This window comes from Cetorhinus maximus, chromosome 13, assembly GCF_964194155.1.
Source record: "Cetorhinus maximus chromosome 13, sCetMax3.hap1.1, whole genome shotgun sequence".
Taxonomy (NCBI): domain Eukaryota; kingdom Metazoa; phylum Chordata; class Chondrichthyes; order Lamniformes; family Cetorhinidae; genus Cetorhinus; species Cetorhinus maximus.
The window spans coordinates 26,844,270-26,864,366 of record NC_135891.1 but is presented as its reverse complement, the minus strand read 5'-3'; the positions used below and the strand labels follow the sequence as shown (position 1 = coordinate 26,864,366).

The window sequence follows — 20,097 nt, the reverse complement described above, 5'->3', positions numbered from 1 at the left end:
ATGTCTTGCAGATGATGGAAAGGCTTTCGGGAGTCAAGAAGTGAGTCACTGCAGAATACCTGACCTCTAAAAGCACTTGTAGCCACGGTTTTCTGGGATTGATCCTGTTAAAGTTCAGGTCAATGGTGACCCCCAAGATGACGTTGGTGTGAGATTTAGCAATAGTAATATCGTTGAATGTCAAGGGGAGATGATCAAACTCTTGTTGGAGATGGTCATTGCCTGACACTTGAGGCAAGAATGTTACTTGCCACTTTTCAGCCTAAGCCTGAATTTTGCCCAAGTCTTGCTGTATATGGGCATGGACTGCTTCAGTACCTGAGGAGCAATGAATGATGCTGAACATTGCGCAAAAATCAACAATCATCCCCACTTCTTACCTTAACATAGATCATTGATCTTGATTGGTGAGGATGAGGTCAGGTACGTTTTCCGTCTTGTTGCTTCTCTCACCGCCTGCCGCAGGCCCAGTCTGACAGATATGTCTCCTTCAGCACTCAGTCAGTAGAGGTTACAGAGCCAGCCTTGGTGATAGACATTGAAGTCCCCATCCAGAGTACATTCTGGTGCCTTGGCTACCTTCAATGCTTCTTCCAACTGGTGTTCAACATTAAGTACTGATTCATCAGCTGAGGGATGGCAACAGGTGGCAATCAGCTGGAGCTGTTATTGCCCCTTTTTGAACTAATACCATCAAACTCCATGGGGTTTTGCATCAATGTTGAGGACTCCCAGGGCCACTCCTTCCCAATTATCTATCACTGTACCGCTACCTCTGGACATGCCCAGGGATGGTGATGGAGGATTTTGGGCCATTGACTCATATGATTTGATGAGTCAGGCTGTTGCTTGACAAGTCTGCAGGGCAGCTCACCTGATTTTGGCACAAGTCCCTAGATGTTAGTGACTTTGCAGGATTGATTGGGCAGAGTATGCCTTTGTCATTTCTGGTCCCTGGGTCAACACCGGGTGGTTGGTCCAGCTTTATTCTTTAACTTTGCTGTAGCAGTTTGATACAACTGAGTGGTTTGCTAAGCCATTTCAAAGGGCAGCTAAGGCACATCACATTTCTGTGGATCTAAAGTCACGTACTCCAGACCAGATAAGGACAGCAGATTTCCCACCTGAAGGGCATCAGGGAATTAGATGGGTCTTTACAATAAACGGCTAGTTTCACGGTCACCATTACTGAGACTAGCTTTTTATATCACATTTAATTAATTCAGTTTAAATTCCACCAGCTGCTGTGATGGGATTTGAACTTGCCTCGTTGCTGCATTAGTCCTGGCTTCTGGATTACTCATCTAGTAACATTACCACCACACTGCTGTCCCCGGGCCTAAATTTGATTTTTTAAATTCTCCAGGTGGGATTTGAATTAATGTCTCCAGACCATGAGCAGAATTTTCTGGCTGACGTGCGGGTGGCGGAGCCCGCACACCAGCGCTTAATGTCGTGTGCTGTCGTCGCACGAGCATCCCGACGTCAGCGCACGGCATCGCGATATTTAGGTCGGCGGGCATGCTATGCAGCGGGACGCGCGCCCGCCATTAATTCAAGGCCTCGGTTAGGCCCTTAACTTGCCAATCGACGAGGATTTTGATGGACCCATGCGAACTTCGGCTCGGCGCACAGGCCCAACGGGCAGGCGGGTAAGTGATTTTTTTATTAAAACTCATGCACTGGTGGGATATGTGGCCTCAGAGGGGTTGTTCATGTCTTTCATGAAGTTTTTAATACAGAAAGTGTTTTAAACTTGCCTGTGTGATTGTTAGTAGTTCACATCGATTTCCAAGAGCTTTTTGTGTACTTTGAAGCTTCAGCTCACCAGTCTGCAGACAGTAATCTTTATCGGGCCTGCAGCTTTCCGGAGGCCTCCATTTAGCCTGGGTATGGGTTCTGACATCTCCACTGGAGGCAGCTCCTCTGAGGAGGAAGGGAGGGATAGAATAAGGAGGAAGCCAGGAGTGGATAATCAGCCTCCAGGGGAGCCACCTTTGGGAGGCCGGGCGCAGGCACAAGGGGCGCAGGGCCAAGGGGTTGTCCAAGGTGGAAGGGGCTGCAGAAGACGCCACTATCCTGCTGCCATGGTATACAGGCGGCGAAGCAGCTACCTCAATATGACTGAGGTGCAGTGCCCAAGGAGGCTCCGTCTCTCAAGGGAGACAGTCAATTATACCTGTCAGATGATTGGCCCTGAGATCTCCCCTAACTATGTGGGTGGACACCCCATGCTAGCAGCTCTGAAGCTCACAGTTGCCCCCCACTTCTATGCCTCTGGCTCCTTCCAGGGCTCGGTGGGTAACCTTTGCGGTGTCTCCCAATCATCTGTCCACACTTGTGTCAAGCAGGTTACAGACGCTCTGTTCAAACGGGCATTGACCTTCATCTACTTCCGCTGCGACCAGGCAAGCCAGGCACAGCGAGCCAGAGGCTTTGCGGCCATTGCTGGCTTCCCCCGCGTCCAGGGTGCAATAGACTGTACACATGTGGCCATCAAGGCGTCAGCAGGTGAGCCCGGTGCCTTCGTCAACAGGAAGGGCTTCCACTCCATGAACGTGCAGATAGTGTGTGGTCACAGGATGCAGATTCTGCAAGTTTGTGCAAGGTACCCAGGCAGCTCCCACGACGTCTACATCCTCAGACACTCCCAGGTGCCGGGGCTCTTCAGTGCTCCGGCTCGGCTGGATGGTTGGCTGCTGGATGACAGGGCTATCCTCTATGAAGCTGGCTCATGACGCCTCTCCGCCGTCCAAGAACAGAAGCTGAGGAACACTACAATAGGAGCCGCGGCCCCACAAGGGCTGTGGTGGAGAGAGCCATCGGTCTTCTCAAGATGCACTTCCATTGCCTGGACTGCTCAGGGGGCACACTCCAGTACCCCCCAGATCACATCCCTCTGATAGTGGTAGTATGCTGCACTCTGCGCAATCTTGCGCTGGAAAGGGGGGATGCAGTTGACAATGAAGACCTTGATGCTGTGGATGAGGTTGCACATCCAGCAGTGGCTCAGAGGATGAGGAAGCACAGGGAGAGGATGAGGAAGCACAGGGAGATGATGAGGGGCACCACGCCTACCCACTACTACACCAAGGAGGCAGGGACACCCGGGACAATTTAATCCAGCAAACCTTCAGCTAGCTCCACACACATCGATCAGCTGGACCAGCATTGCCTGGCGCTTCCACATGTGGCACTTAGGTGATACATCTTCCACTTCATCAGCTGCAACTAAGGGCTTAGTGCAGAAACATCAATGTCCACTCAAACATTCATGATACGTCTGTGAAACATACAAATGCTGCACAAAGGAAACACCCTCAGCCATGGTCAGAAAACTGGACTTTATTCCGTCCAACATCAAAGAGAAACGTCTCTCTTACAAACATGACTATTTGTTCCCTAATCTAATGCCAACACAAAATCACCAGTGACATACCCGTGGAGTGCCTAACGTGCCTTATGCTTTCATTTGCGGGTGCTACGTCTAGGTGCTGCCCCATCGCTCAGAGTGGCTTGTGAGACAGCCTGCTGACTCTGCTGTCCTGTTGGCCTCGATGACCTTGGTGGGCGTCCTCTGGCCCGTGGAGCCTGTGATGGCCCCGCCTGGGAGGGAGTGGCCAGTTCCAGAACTGGCACTTCCCCAGTTGTCGCAGCCTCAGCAGATGCAACGGTCACTGGTAGAGGGGCAGAGGAGCTGCTGCCCTCATCCAGAGCGCCCTGAGAGGAGCTCGCAGCGACGACAGGCAGCTGCTGCACCGACGTGAGGTCCCATTAGACCTCCCTGCTCACCATAGATGCATGGGCACCGAGCGACGACACTTGGCGCACAGAACATCTCCCACATTGGGAATGACCACCCGTGGCCATTACTAACGTGAGGGCTTGCAGGTCAGAGCGTAACCCAATCAGAAGAGTCTCAATCCGATCGAAGCCCCTCTCCATGAGAGTTGCCAATCTCTCAGTGGAGGAAGCGTGAAGCTCTGTCCTTACAGTCTGCCTGGACTCCTCCACCGCAGAGACCAACTGAAGCACACCCTCATGCAACCCTGCCAGATACTCCTGCGAATCCTGCCGCTTGTCCTACAGCTGCTGCATTGGTGACAACTCCAGAGGCACATCATCAATGCCAGACTCAGCATGTGCCTGGTCCCCTGGAGCCCTCTGGCTGCTGGCGCCATCGCTTCCTTCCATCTCCTCCAGCGATTGTGAAGTGCCCTCTCCACTGTGACCCGGGACACTAGCCGACGTTTAATTCCCCACCGAAGTGTTTGTGGCTGCGCTGGTGCCTGGCTGGCTGAAATGAAGTGCCGCAAGTTGCACGTCTTGGCCCTCAGGTGTGATGGGGGGGCTCCAGTCTTGTTGGCCGCGACCATGCAGTGGTGATGCTGAAATTAACAACAAGGACAGTGCATCAGTTAGCGTTCAGTCAGTAACATCTTTCATCCCTTTCCCCCCCCAGCCTCATAACTCGTTCACCCTTCAAGACCCTAAGGAGACAAACATTGGTGGGATGGAAAAGAGTCAAGAGGAGGCCCAAACATTAGATGCGCAGACAGACAGGCTGGTCAGATGGCCTAAGGAATGCCACATGGAATGTTATGTGCCGTTGGAGTGGGGAAAGTGCAGAGGTACCTGACCTGGATGTATGCTGGCCTGGAGAGTTGCGGTGATGCGGAAACATTGCAATCACTTGCGACATTTGCCGTGGAGCACAGGAGATTGACAGGTCACATTATTTACCTTCATACCATTAGGAGGGTCATAGAACGGGTGGGCAGAAGGCAACATTTCCTCTTGGCGCAGGGATGAGTAACGTGGTGGCATTTAGTTAAGTTGAGTGCCATGAGGTTGACAGGTGAGGTGCTGAGGACCTTTTGGACAGAGTAATGTGGGGCGCACTGGCTGAAAGGGTGGTGGAGGTACCAACCCTCCTAAGATGCAAAACGTCTTTGGCTGTGCAACAGCGATGCCATGGCATGTTAGGCCATGGGGATAGTGGTCACAAATTGGATAAGGCGACTTTAGAAAGTGCTGGAGACGCGCTTCCCCAAGGGGACGAGGGACCTTTGTGTATGACCCACACGTCAGAGTGTATCAGTCTGTGAATGAGCAGTGTTGCAGCATTAACGATTGCAACAACCATCAGTGGTTTGGATGGTGGGCAGACAGAGTGGATGGGACTGTGGACCTCAAACACCTGGCCGCTGGACCCCAGCCTCGCCACTCTGGCCGCCTACCTCCTCCCCAGCTCCATGGCCTGCTCCTCGAAGGTGATGAGGCGCTGGAGCAGGGCATGCCCACCACCAGTCCTCTGGCACTCCCTGAGATTGTGCGCAGTTTTTGCCTGCAGAACAGAGAAGAGGATTTATTGGGGCTGATCATTCATGTACTCTGCATGCGCACGCCGCACCCCAACCACAGTGGCCTATCTGAGGCCTCCAGCAGCTCCTGTCCACACTACTGGTGATCAGTCCCCAGAAGATAGTACGGCTGGTCCCAAACCCCTCCCCCAACGGCCACCTTGGACACATTCGGCGTCCATCACTTTGAATAACACACAGGTATTAGCGCCCATGGCAAGGCGGCGCAACTAGGTGCGGTGCCAAGGCCAGCAGATGGTTCTTGGCCACGACACCTTGAGGCTCCCCTTCCACCATCTCATCGCCATTAATAGGACATGTGTTGGAGTTCTGAGTATGTGTCTAGCTGCCTCCCCTGAGGGTTGCCCCCAGACTACTCAAATGTGACAAACACCAACACATGCTGCGGGGAGAACCCATCTTCTCATCAACCACTAAGGCTGATGTAAGCGTGGTCACTATCTGTTTGTCCACCCAGCGTGCGCCAAATGCCCAATGCAGTAACGACACTAAGACGTGGGGGGGGTGGGAGCTCAAAGGTTAAGGCTACCTGCTGGGTCAAATGGCCAAGGCTGACATGGTACTCACCCTTCCAGAGCACAGCAAATCATTGAATCATTTGCGGCACTGTGTTCCTGTGCAACGCACATCATCATGGGCGTTTACTTCCTCGCCCACCTCCTGCCACGCCTGCCTGGTGACGTGGGGGCCCCTCCTCCTTCCATCCTCCGGATACAAAATATCCTGACGGCTGGACACCTCTTCAAGGAGGACAGCAAGGCATGCATCTGAGGAGCGAGGGGCACAGTGGCCCTCCCGCTGGCCTCTCCTGCAGCCTGCCCCCCTCCTCCTGCTCCTGTGCTCTGAGAGCAGCCTGTCTCTCTCTCTGAGTGGCCATGGTGCACTGCCTCAATGAGGCTGCCTGGCCACTCTTTATACAGACTGCCGGTTCCCCATTGGAACTGGCGGTCTGAACATGCCCGCCTCTGCAATGATTTTCCCGTTCTACACGGGAGTCGCTAACCCGCTGGGTGGGCCTTAATTGGCCTGCCCACGCAAAATGGCGGCCTGTTTCAGCAGCGGTAATCGGCTGCCCGTCTGCCGCCGAGTTGGTCAGGCCCACCTGCCCATCAAGGGCAAAATTCTGCCCCATGATTCCAGGCATCTGGATGACTGGAGAATAACGTAATCACTCTGCTACAGTTTCTGCCTAAATTTCTATGTCCAAGCTTAGAAATTATAACAGAAATATAAATATAAGAACAGATTGTATGTATGACTTTAAAATTATCTTGTCCAAATATCCATCAGCCTTTAACTCTGCTTCACTTGAAGACTATAGTTTGTCATGACTCATCGTGTGTAACCTCACGGGCGATTGATTCGTGTTAATTACTAACAAAAAAATTAAGCACTTCATTTCTGCTCTGTCTTTCTGGTCCTCATTCTGTTTGTTTTTTACTTTTATCTTTCTCCCTTCTACACCTCATGATCAAAACTTCTAAATGCTTCACTTACCTTCTAGATCTAGATCACATTGTTCATCTTGGAAGTGGGAGAAGAGTTTTTAAAAATGATCTGGTTAATTTAAAAATGATAGCCTGTGCCGCCATCTTTTTAGAGGACTATGTGCAACAGGACGCATGTGCGGCCACCATTTTGTAATGGGCAATATGCAGCAATGTAAGACTCAGTGTTACTGAGGCTGCGCTCGCCCCTGCTCAGCTTCCTGGAGCAGCACCACGCATGCTCCGTGCAGACAGTAATGTAAGTGGATTGCAGGTTGCTGTGAGTTTTAAACTATATTGCCTTTCACCATTCTTCCCCATTCCACCACTCCTGAGTTCCAGGCTCCAGGCTCAAGCAGTGACGTCATTGGATCTCTGTGCATGCGTGGAGCAGTGCGTATGTACAGCCAGGTATCACCAGCCATCTTGTACAGCCATATTGCGTTGGCAGGAGACAGTGAAGACTATATCCAAAGGCCATCTTGTTTTTAAAAACATGGATTGATTGATTGATTGATTGATTTAGTTGTGCAACCAGGCCAATCTCTGACGAATTTTATTTTTCATGGTATGAATGCAAAAGGTCCTTCAAGGAATAATACGCATGAGTAAACTCATTCTGTGCACTAATGCAATGATATGCAACATTTTTGTTTTTGAGGTCACTTTCTCTTTTTATGAAAATTCCATGGATTCCCTACAACACAACTAAAGTGTTTTCTTCTGTATACAAATCAGTTACACAATTGAGAATATATTTATTATTTTGTTTTACTTAAATGTGAAACTTGTTGCTGGTAATCAGCCCCAGATAAAGGTTCAGGTGAGGGGTACAGTAATATGTTGTAGCAGTGAGCCTTCTTGTGCTCACATGAGTGGTGAAGCTAAGTTACTGCTGAATTGAATGGTCATGGTTCTCAAGCATGGGTTTGAAAGCGAGAAGTGTAAACTAATTGTTCTAGGTGAAAAATGCATTCTAAACCTCTGGCTATTTCTGACAGACCTCTTGCCAATCTACTTGTAGACCATTGATCAGCAGTTAACAACCCATGTCTTATCCCACATCATATCGTGCTCACGTATCACCCTGTGCTCACTGGCCTACATTGGCTGTCAGAGCCCTAACCCCTCAAATTTAAAATTTTTATCCTTGCATTTAAAGCCTTTCATGTTACTGTCTCTCGCTATCTAACATTCTCCAGCTTTACAACCCACCAATTACTCAGCGTTTCTTTAACTCTGGCCTATTGCACATCCCTGCTGTTTTTGCTCCGCCATTTACAGAAATGGGGGAAAGAACAGATACGGTGTTGGGGAATGTGTGGGAATGAATTTGGGGGCATGAATTGATTTAAACATAAGGATGAGAATTTTAAACAAGGTGTTGCAAGGCTGGGATGTTCACTGATGATTGCACAATGTTCAGTACCATTCGCAACTCCTCAGATATTGAAGCAATCTGTGTCCGCATGCAGCTAGACCTGGACAACATTCAGGCTTGGGCTGATGAGTGGCAAGAAACATTCATGCCACACAAGTGCCAGGCAATGACCATTTCCAACAAGTGAGAATCCAACCGTCTCCCCTTGACATTCAATGGCATTACCATCACTGAATCCCCCACCTTCAACATTCTGGGGGTTACCATTGTCCAGAAACTGAACTGGGCCAGCCATATAAATACTTGAGTTGCAAGGGCAGGTCAGAGACTGGGAATTCTGCATTGAGTAACTCATTCCTTGACTCCCGAATCCTGTGCACTATCTACAAGATACAAGTCAGGACTCTGATGAAATAATCACCACATGCCTAAATGAGTGCATCTCCAACAACAGTGAAGAAGCTCAACACCATCCAAGACAAAGCAATCTGCTTGATTGGCACCCCAACTACCACCTTAAACATTCACTCCCTCCACCATTAGCACACAGTGGCAGCAGTATGTACCATCTACAGGATGCACTGCAGCAAATCGCCAAGTCTCCTTCAACAACACCTAAACCCATGAGCTCTATCACCTGGATGAACAAGGGGTGCAGATGCATGGTAACACCACCATCTGCAAGTTAAATAACTAACTTTAAAATTTGTATGAATTCAGAGTTGTAGAGATTGTTTGTAATTAGTACTTGTTCATCGACGCATGTTTCTGCTTATCTTAGATTGATCCTGTGTTTACTGTTTCATACTTCCTGTATTGGCGGGGGGAATTGCATATTATTCAAGAAGAATGTGTTTTACTAACTGCAGTTATATCTTTGTTGTTTTTCAGCAGGCCTAAAACTGGGAGAAAAATTGGACCTTCATCTTCAACTGGGTCTGGAACCCAACTCTACCCCCAGTCTCGTGGCCTTGTTCCCAAGTAAACCTAATTCTCGTGAAGATATAATGACTTGTCAGCAGGGGATAAAAATGGAGACGAGTAAACTTTATCTCCTGGTCTAATTTTAGTCTGACCTCACTGGTCAACATCACATAGATCAGAAATATAGTTTGGATTGAGATTAAATTTACATTTGTGTTTTGTTTTTACAGTCTAAACCATTCCACTGCTAGACAAATAGGTACCCAAACTCTTAATCTGACAAAGTTATCTGTTTCATAATATAACCCAAGTGGGTAGTACCACTGCTTGCTGCTACAGAAACACATTATCCTATATATATATATCATATATATATATATATATATATCTCAAAAGAATACCTCACATTTTACGAGGAAATTTATTGTATTTAAAGATTTCTTAAAAATGCTGCATAACTTTGCTGTTTTTAATTTATTAGATTTTCTTGTTGGAAAGTTGAATGTAGATAGAATAGATTTGAACTTTTGTTAATGTATAGTTGGTATTTTTCATATTTTTTATTACTGCTTAATTTGAATGTTAAATGTATAGTATGATTTTTTTTTTCAGGCCCTAATACAACATGTAAGAAACAGTAAAGCTGGTCAATGATCTGACATTATAAGGCACAGGTAGCAATTATTGCCTACTTAGGGGATAGCTTTGGGTCATGAGACATCAACCTGATTTGTATTAATGTACATCAACCTTGCATAAAGACTCAATGTCGCTTCTCTAAAGCACACTTTTTAAAAGTACAAATCAGAAACCTTTTAAGCAGGCTGTAAATGCAGCAGTTTAGTTCAGCAGCAGGAATGTGATTCAGGAGTAAATGTGTTTTAACTTCCTCGAACATTCTACCACTACAGAATCATAAATGATTTTTGCATTGTTGGTTTTGATTATAAATAACACTTACACACCAACTTAAAAATAGTATAACAGGAAACTTTGTTAATAGGTTCAATTTTTATATTACCAAGACAGCGTCCTGACTCAAAATCCGACCTCGCCAAAATATTTTGGTTCTTCTAGTCACATTTGGGCTTGATAAGATGTTACACTGTCACGCAGTTGCTACAAGAAAAATGTGGCACTAAGTCAATTTGGTTACTGATGTGCAACAAATTATCTGCATCACCCATGGAGTCTCATTTGACAGAATCACTGATTGAAAAATCAGACAAACTGATTTTCATGCCTGATTTTCATTAAGCGAGGCTTTCTAATAGAAATGGAGATTTGCAAAATTTCCCCCAAATATGCACAACATTTGGGATCAGTTTGAGTTTGGGTATATATCTAAAAGATTTTAAGTATCCATCTTCAAATGTTATGCATTTTTGCAGTTGGAACTTTTATTGCAATATTTGGCTTGTTTAAAATTTAGCACAATGCCTCATAGATCTTTACAGGTCAAATTACATTGTAGCATTAAAAAAAGAATTAGGAATATGAAAGGGGATGAGTGAGAGTTCAGTTGAAGCTGAGAAGTAAATGTCCCTGATTTAAAAGAAAAAAATAATGAGTGAGGGGAGTGTTAACATTCTTACATGAGTCAGGCATTCTATTGTATCTTAGGGAGAATATTGTATTACTTCTCCCTGAAAAAGTGATGTTAATATTGAAGAATATTTAAGATGATAAAAAAAACTCAACATGATCTTACATTGGACAGTTATAACTTCATTTTATGACCTCCTTAAATTTGATATATTACTCAAAAGGTCTCACCTAATCTAGTATTAACTAGAAGTCCACTTTACGTTAAACAGTATCTCTTAATTAAGGCATTTGTTTCACCGGTTCGAATTGAAAATGTGGGCATCTTTATGCACATTGATACCTTATATTCGCAATCGGCAATGTCATAAAATTAGTGCAGGCAGAGTGGCAATTTTCCATTAAATGCTCAAAAAATGTATTGAGTTTACATTTTTGGCACCGGTCACAGACTGTCTTTTTAAAGTGTATATTTTGTTGGACAATTGAATGGTTTCATTGTTATTTTTCAAACCCCTGTATCAATAATAATTAGGGTGGGAAAGATATTCTGAAATGCTGATTTTAGAGGTTTGAAAGTGCATGTTTACAATGTTGCGGCAGGATATCTTAAAATGTGAAGTTTGTTTTTCTGTGTCTGAACCAAATTCTATTATACAGTCAACTTCCAATGAAGAAACGTTATTTAAAAAGAAGCAAACAGAAAAATGTTTAACCACAATATGAAATCCTCAGAAGAAATCCCTTCTGTTTAAAAGGGCCTGGCAGAGGGAGAGTGAAACAGCTTTGTGAAGCTGCAACAGTTTTCCTAAATATTGTCTCTAATAAGTAGTAAAGAAGAGATTTAAGTGGCCATATTCTTAGCCTTAATTCGAATCAGAATTGCTTGGTTTTTGTTAAATTAAAAGGTTGCTTAGCATAGGCAATTCAAAGTAAATTCTAAGTTGATTAATGTACTTGTCACGTTTATGTTACCATTTTCACTGTGAACAGTGCCTGTAAAAATGTAGAGGGCATTAGTGTTGAGTTATACTATTGATTTACTAATGTTTTGTTTGTGCATTCCTAAACTGCAAACACTAAACTAATATATGTTTGATAAAATTTTGTTCTAAAATTAATACAGTTTTGGGTTGGTTAGAAAATATTTGAGTCGCTAGCTACTGTTTGAAGGCATAAATGTAGTTTAGAGTCCAGATTATGGAAATGCTACTATTACACTAATGGTTATTTGCTAATTCTCTTAAAACGGCCTGTGTCAATTCCTGCACTCTCTGGAATTCTGAGAGAGAATTTATATGCTGATGATAGCTGGTTTCTAAATCTCCAGTGTGTTGACTTTTAGGTTACCAAATTGGTGTAAATCCCTATGAACATTTTCTTTATTTTGTTTTCAACAAAATGCTGTAGTTTCTTCCACATATATCCAGCAAATCTGGATTAAGAACAGAAGTTATTCTAATGTCAGCTGCTAGAATAAGTAGTCTTAAAATATTGAAGCAAAAACAAATGGCCAAAACTTCAGTAGGCATTTCACTTTCAACCGGAAACAAACCTTGACGTTTTCGTTTAAACCAGTAATTTCCAGTGTCAGCATAACAATCCTGCATGTAGCTTGATATATGAAATGCATAATATGATTGAAGACAGTGTCCAGAGCAATAGTTTATGTAGTTGACTGTATGTTGGAAGAATAAACAAAATCTGTCATGCAACACAGAAGTTTGTGTCCCAAATTTCAAACTGAAAGGAATGTCCTTATTTAAATGATATATAAATTTAAATTATCTCTGCATCTTGTACTTTTTTTTAATCCCTTCTGTTTGTAAATGCACCCTGTAAATGACCTTAAATAAACTTTCTGAAGCGATTACAACTTAACCTTCCGTGAGTTTATCTTATTGCACCTGCATAGCTTTTCACTTTGGAACAACCTGAGAATATGCAAGGAGCTACAGAAATGTAAATTCCTAAACAGTAACGTACAGCTAAATGAAAATTTCAGAAAGTGCAGTTCCCTGAACTGCATGTAGTGATTCGCTAAGCACTATATATAGTAACATGTGAAAAGTTAAAGGCTTTTTATCTATTAAATTTTCACAGTTGATACCATCTTTCTATCTCTTCATACCATTAAATGAATCATGTGAACAGTTAGTAAGCAATTAACCTGATTAGCTTAGATGTTGGAGTTACTTCATTTTGAAGAAGTGAACATCAAAATAGATACCATTTCTTCAGTCGCTTATATCTGCTGTTTAGCATAAATGGAACAGCAGATGAATGCTGAAGGTAAATGTACATTAGTAATTTTGTGCCTGCTTAGTTTGGCCTAAGCATATGTATAATTATGTTTTAATCTTCCTGCGGTTACTATTCTAATTCACATGTGAGCAACAGTTTTATTTGTATAGCACCTTTAATGTAATAAAATGTCCCAAGGCACTTCATAGGAGCATGATAAAACTAAATTTGACACCGAGCTACATAGAGATATTGGAGCAGATGACCAAAACTTTGATTAAAGGGGTAGATTTTAAGGAGGAAAGAGAGGTGCAGAGGTTTAGAGAGGGAATTCCAGAACTTCAGGGCCATAGCAGCTGAAGGCACAGGCACCAATGGTGGAACAATTAAAATTGGGGATGCTCAAGAACCTAGGGTTAGAGGAATGCAGATATCTGAGGGTTTTGGAGCTGGAGGAGATTACAGAAATAGGGAGGGGCCAGGCCATGAAGGGATTTGAAAACAATGAAAATTTTAACATTGACTGTTAACTGAAATGACTTCTTAACTGAAAGGCATTGTAAGTCAACAAGTCCAAGGTGATGGATAAATGAGACTTATTGTGCAATAGCTCATGGCTGCTAAGTTTTGGATTACGTCATGGGGTTGAATATGGGAGACCGGTCAGAATTTTCTGGAATAGTTAAGTCTCAAGCTAACGTAGGCATTCTGGATTTCTGCCTATCCATCCCACCTTGCTAACTTTTATAGCATGTTTCTCATTTTCCCTTCTGTTTGGCATAGTTTGTTATGGACCCACAAGTCTGAAACACAACTGACTTAAAACATTAATCACCAGATAATGGTTGGACCATGTCAGTTACCATTAGGCATCCATCTCCTCTGCCAAAACTGTCCACGAGAGCCATCAATTGTTTGCTTGACCACAAAACTGGTGACCATCCAACTTTCCTTCCTGGCCCCTTGCTAGCTGATGTTATAAATGGCTGTTTCTTTTCAGTTCTGAAGAAGTCATGTTGGATTCAAAACGTTAACTCTGTTTCTCTCTCCACAGTTGTTGCCAGACCTGCTGCATTTTTCCAGCATTTTTTGTTTCTTTCTTTCCAGGTATTGGCCCCTCCATTTCAAAACAAATCATTCCCTCACCCAAACAAAAACCCACCTTTGACCATTCTGTAGTTGCAAACTACAGTCCCATCCCTAACATCCCTGTTCCTCCAAAGTTAGAATCCACTCTTCCACTGTGACACCTCCTAATTTTATCCCCTATTCCATGGCCTATCCTCCCTCACCTATAAGGCAACATCATCTACATGTCAGGTTCAAAGTGTACGTCGATGGCAGCCAGTTCTACATTTCCACTACCTCGGATCGCTTGTCCAACAGCATGCAAAATTGATGGGCTTAGCCCAGCTGCTCTGTCAAGCCTGCCCCATACCATGATGGCTGGAACATTCTTGTTAGATACTTCTTACTCCCACAGCCATGTAACCCCCCTCTGGGAGGCAAAACGAACAGATAATTATGAATCAGTGGCAGTTTCTGCAGCTAAGCATTGGGAAGACTGAAGTCATCATCTGAGGCCCCTGCCACAAACTCTGTCCTTGCCAATGACGTCTTCCTCCTCTCTTGTCATTGTCTCAGACCAAAAAGGATGCCAAGGTTGCAAATTATCTGACTTAACCCTTAAGACCATCCACTTCTACCTTCCTCAAATAACCAATGAAATCTTTGTCCATGCCCTTGTCTTAAAATTCAACTATTCCAATGTTATCTTGGGGAATATTCCATCTTACACCCTTTGTAAGCTTCAGCTCATTCAAAATTCTACTGCTTACACGAACACTGATGACATCTGGCCCCCAAAATCTCAAATGTAAAACTCTCATTTAAATTTTCTCTTGATCCTACTTATATGAGAGTTCTTTGGGCATTTTTCTACATCAGGCACTATATAAATGCAGGTTGCTTGTTTATATTTGCTCTTGGCTTGCTGAATGGAATCAGAAAATTCTGGAAATTCACAGCCGATCAATGAATAGCTATAAGAAGGTAACATTCATTTTTGATGAAAGGTCTTTATCTGAAAAACGTTCAGACAGTTCATACAACTGACAAAAGAAGTAACAAGTAAATATCACGGTCTAAATATGTGCTGTTACAAAGATAAGGATAATTGATTTGGTAGCACATGGATAGGGTTTGTAGTGAAAAAAAACTGTGTTTATATACTAAGTACATCAGACAGCTGTGAATAGGCATTAGAATGATGAGTTTAGCAAATCAGATCCAAAATGAAGTAAGCATAATGAAATGAGAATGAGGGCAATGGTAGAAGACAGCTGCAGTTTTCATATTGTTAGAGTCATTGTTCAGAGGATTCCAGAGAATCCAGAAGATAAAATATTGTGCCTGAAGTTTGCATTGATCTTGAAGTTTCGAGATGGATAGATCAGAGTGGTGTTGAGAGGAGCAGTTGAGTGACAAGCCACAAAAAGCTTAGAATTAACCTTGCAGTCAGAATGTACAGTGCATCAGTGCATGTCCAGTAAACAGTTGTCTCAACCACATTTGATGTCCATTAAATAGGAGATTATACTGTATAATAAATTGGGAGAATTTATATGTAAATTTCTATTTCACATGGAAATGTTCTTGAAAGTAAGTTTCACACTTGCTGTGGCTGCACACCCAAGTCCTTAGCTAAGCCTAGCTGGAAGAATAAGTGTGTTGCAAGAAGAACAATTTCTGCAGAGAACTGAAAGGGAAGGGAAAGAAAGGGATGTGTTTGATAGTGAAAATTTCAGCAGAGGGAAATGGAAACACTTTCATGAGATTTGGTTTTGGAAGTGGTGTCACCAGACAACATAAAAACATGGTGAAGAAATTGACAAATAAGTTGAGTTTATGCAGGAACCAGAGTGGAAAAAGGCATACGTAAACAGCTGAGAATCAGCAAACTTGTAATAGATACTGTGGAAATCCTACTGACAAGATAGAGAACCAAAAGTTCAAGAAGCAGGGAAGAGTCAGAGGCAGAGAGTAAATAAGGAACTTTCGAATTTACAATGGTTACAGCACAGAAGGAGTCCATTTGGCCCATCAATCTGTGCCAAATTTCTGCAAAAGCAATTTAACTAGTCCTCCAACCCTTTTCCTGTAGCTCTGCAATTTTTTTCTGTTCAGTTGCTTACCCAATCCCCTTTTGAAAACCACGATTGAACTGCCTCCACTGCCCTCTCAGGCAGTCCATCCATCCCAAATCATAACCACTTGCTAACTAAAAAAGTTTTTCCTCATGTCACCTTTGGTTCTTTCGCCAGTGATTTACAATCTGGTTCTCAATTTTTCTGCCAAGTTTCTCTCTACTCTTCAATGTTGATGTTCATAGAGACTTGGGTGTACTTGAACAAGGAACACAAAGTTAGCATGCAGGTACAACGAGCAATTAGGAAGACAAATGGCATATTGGATTTTATTGCTTCCTAGAGTAGTGTGTGCTGTTTTGGCCTCCATATCTGAGGAAGGATAACCTGCCCTGGAGGCAGAGCAGTGAAGTTTCATTTAAATAGGTCCTGGGATGAGTGTGTATAATGAGTGGCTGAGTTAATCGGGTCCATGTTCCCCGGAGTTTAGAAGAATGAGAGATGATTGTGAAGGGGCTTGAGAGGGTTGACACTGACAGGTTGTTTCCCCTGGCTGGGGATCTGAGAACATATGGGCACAGCCTCAGGATAAAGGATTGATCGTTTGGGCTGAGACGAGGAGAAATTTCTTCACCGAGAGTTATGAAACTTTGGAATTCTCTACTCAGTTGATTCGTTGAATGTATTCAATACTGGGATAGATAGATTTTATGTCAATCAGGGAATGGGAGCGGATGAAAGCGGGGAAAGTGGAGTTGGGGCAGAAGATTAGCCATGATCGTATTGAATGGCTGAGCAAGCTCAAGGGGCTGCATACTCCTATTTTTTTTATGTATAGACCCCTCCTGATTTTTAAATTCTGCAGATTGGACCAAGAACAGGATGTCAGACTAACTCGATCATCAGTGTAATGAATGAAGAGGTTAGTAGACATAAGATGGATTGAAACAAGTGCTCTACATATACGAAAAATAAATGAGCACAGCTAGGACACTTGCAGGTAGTAATTATCCACACCTTTGATTTGGACAAATTATATGCAGTTAAAAGTTGTTGAGAATGAGAACAAATTCAACCAATCAAAAGTAGCTTCAGATAGCCCAAGACTGGTTGGGTGCTGTTGGAGGGAAATGGAGAAACCGAAAGCGATCCTGGTGAGGGTTAGTTGTGTAGAAAGATTGGATATTAATGTGAAGGTGAGATGATTGAGCATAGAGAACTTTAAATAATCTAAATGACAGCACTGAATGTCCCAAATGTAGGCAGCTGAGACTGGCAAAGGATGAAATGAAATAAAATTAAGAGATGAGTTAAGTGATACACAAAAAAGCTTAAATAATACATACAATGGAATATTCCTTTGTAAAATTGGAGGAAAAGGTACAAGTTTACAACATTTGAAAACTGAAATGGTGGAAAGTAAGAGTTGGATCTGGAAATGATGCAATCAAGGACAGCCTGTGAATGGGTTAGTAATGTGGCAATATTCTAGTCAGATAGTTAGATAAATCACTCTAGCCTAACCAATGGTCTTTCCTCCATGTGACACCTTTTTTGTTAGTAGGTGTGATGACAATGTTGGGTTGGATCACATATCTTTGTCAAGCATCTGTGAATGACTGACATCCCAGTCGTTTGCCACTTCAGCTGTCCCTTCCATTTTCAATGTCTCAAACAAGCTCAGCTTAAAAATAGGACGACTTTGTCGTCCTATTCGCAATTTTACAGTTTACTGTTCTGAACACTAACATGAGCAACTCAGAACTTAACTATTTCTCTACCAGTTTGTTCACCTTTTATCTTTCTAAAATCTTTCACATCCCAACTGCAACCAACTTTGTTTATTGTGCACCATTTCTAAGCTCTTTAAAGCTTTATTTTCCTACATTACAACAGTCACCACACTTTAAAAGTACTTAATTGTCTGTAAAGAGCTTTGAAATGTCCGGTGATGATGAAAATCACTATATAAATGCAATTCTTCATTTTTCTTTGAAAAACACACTGTTCACAGCCTGCTAAGAATAAACTAAATGAGCAAACTCCAAAAAAAATGGATGAAGACAGAAATTTGAAGATTGAAAAATAATTTCAACAAACCTAGGTGCTGGGCAGAGTAAAACTATATTTTTTAGTATCAAAATTAGAAATCTAAAGGATAAAGTCATGGTGCAATTAAAGATGAATAAAATGATAGAGCACGTGATTGTTTCCAAAAGTATTTACTGATAGGAAGCCATTGATTTGTCATCCAACTAGTGGGGTAGAACAGATATCCTACAGGATTTAAAAATAGATGGGCAAATGGAAACCTCCTGCTGATTCCCACGTACCGCCTTCCCTCAGCTGATGAATCAGTGCTCCTCCATGTTGAACACCACTTGGAGGGAGCACGGAGGGTGGCAAGGGCGCAGAATGTACTTTGGGTGGGGGACTTCAATGTCCAAAACAGTGTGGGGCTCGGTGGCACCACTACTGACTGAGCTGGCCGAGTCCTAAAGGACATTACAGCTAGACTGGATCTGCGGCAGGTGATGAGGGAACCAACAAGAGGGAAAAACATACTTGACCTCACCCTCACCAACGTGCCTGCCGCAGATGCATCTGTCCATAATAGTATCAGTAGGAGTGACCACCGCACAGTCATTGTGGAGACGAAGCCCCGCCTTCATATTGAGGATACCTTCCATCGTGTTGTGTGGCACTACTGCCGTGCTAAATGGGATAGATTTCAAACTCAACTCAAGACTGGGCATTCATGAGACGCTGTGGGCCATCAGCAGCAGAATTGTACTCCAACACAATCTGTAACCTCATGGCCTGGCATGACCTCCATTCTACCATTACCATCAAGCCAGGGAATCAACCCTGGTTCAATGAAGAGTGCAGGAGGGCATGCCAGGAGCAGCAGCACCAGGCATACCTAAAAATGAGGTGTCAACCTGGTGAAGCTATAAAACAGGACTACTTGGGTGCCAAACAACATAAGCAGCAAGACAGAGCTAAGCGATCCCACAACCAACGGATCAGATATAAGCTCTGCAGTCTTGCCACATCCAGTCGTGAAAGGTGGTGGACAATCAAACAACTCACTGGAGGAGGTGGCTCCACAAATATCCCTATCCTCAATGATGGAGGAGCCCAGCACAACAATGCAAAAGATAAGGCTGAAGCATTTGCAACAATCTTCAGCCAGAAATGCCGAGTAGATGACCCATCTCGGCCTCCTCCAGAGGTCCCCAGCATCACAGATGCCAGTCTTCAGCCAATTTGATTCACTCCATGTGATATCAAGAAACAGCTGAAGGCACTGGATACTGCAAAGGCTATGGGCCCTGACAATATTCTGGCAATAGTACTGAAGACTTGTGCTCCAGAACTTGCCGTGCCCCTAGCCAAGCTGTTCCAGTACAGCTTCAACATTGGCATCTACCCGGCTGTGTGGAAAATTGCCCAGGTATGTCCTGTACACAAAAAGCAGGACAAATCCAACCCAGCCAATTACCACCCCATCAGTCTACTCTCCATCATCAGTAAAGTAATGGAAAGGGTCATCAACAGAGTTATCAGGCAGCACTTGCTTAGCAATAACCTGCTCACTGATGCCCAGTTCAGGTTCCGCCAGGGCCACTCGGCTCCTAACCTCATTATAGCCTTGGTTCAAACATGGACAAAAGAGCTGAACTCCCGAGTGAGAGTGACTGCCTTTGACATCAAGACAGCATTTGACCAATTGTGGCATCAAGGAGCCCTGGCAAAAACTGGAGTCAATGGGAATCAGCGGAAAACTCTCCACTGGTTGGAGTCACCCTAAGGTCTTGAAAGAAGTGACTAGTGAGATAGTTGATGTACTGATTTTAATTTTCCAAAATTTCCTAGATCCGGGGAAGTTTCCATTCAATTAGAAAATAGCAAATATAACTCCGCTATTCAAAAAGGGAGGGAGACAGAAAGCAGGAAACTATAGGCTAGTTAGCCTAACATCT

General features: G+C 43.7%; 1 protein-coding gene across 5 annotated transcripts in view; it reads left to right on the top strand.

Moving 5' to 3' along the window:
* The window catches only part of kif3b (kinesin family member 3B), a 132,248-nt gene extending 119,646 nt beyond the window's left edge, over positions 1-12,602 (top strand). For 4 of the 5 annotated variants that reach the window (XM_078555148.1, XM_078555144.1, XM_078555147.1 and 1 more), the window contains one exon: positions 9,144-12,602. In XM_078555148.1, the coding sequence (XP_078411274.1) occupies positions 9,144-9,237 (94 nt within the window). In that variant the 3' untranslated portion in view covers positions 9,238-12,602. The remainder of the gene's footprint in view (positions 1-9,143) is intronic. The other variant, XM_078555149.1, reaches the window with a different exon arrangement.
* Positions 12,603-20,097: the final 7,495 nt, after the last annotated feature.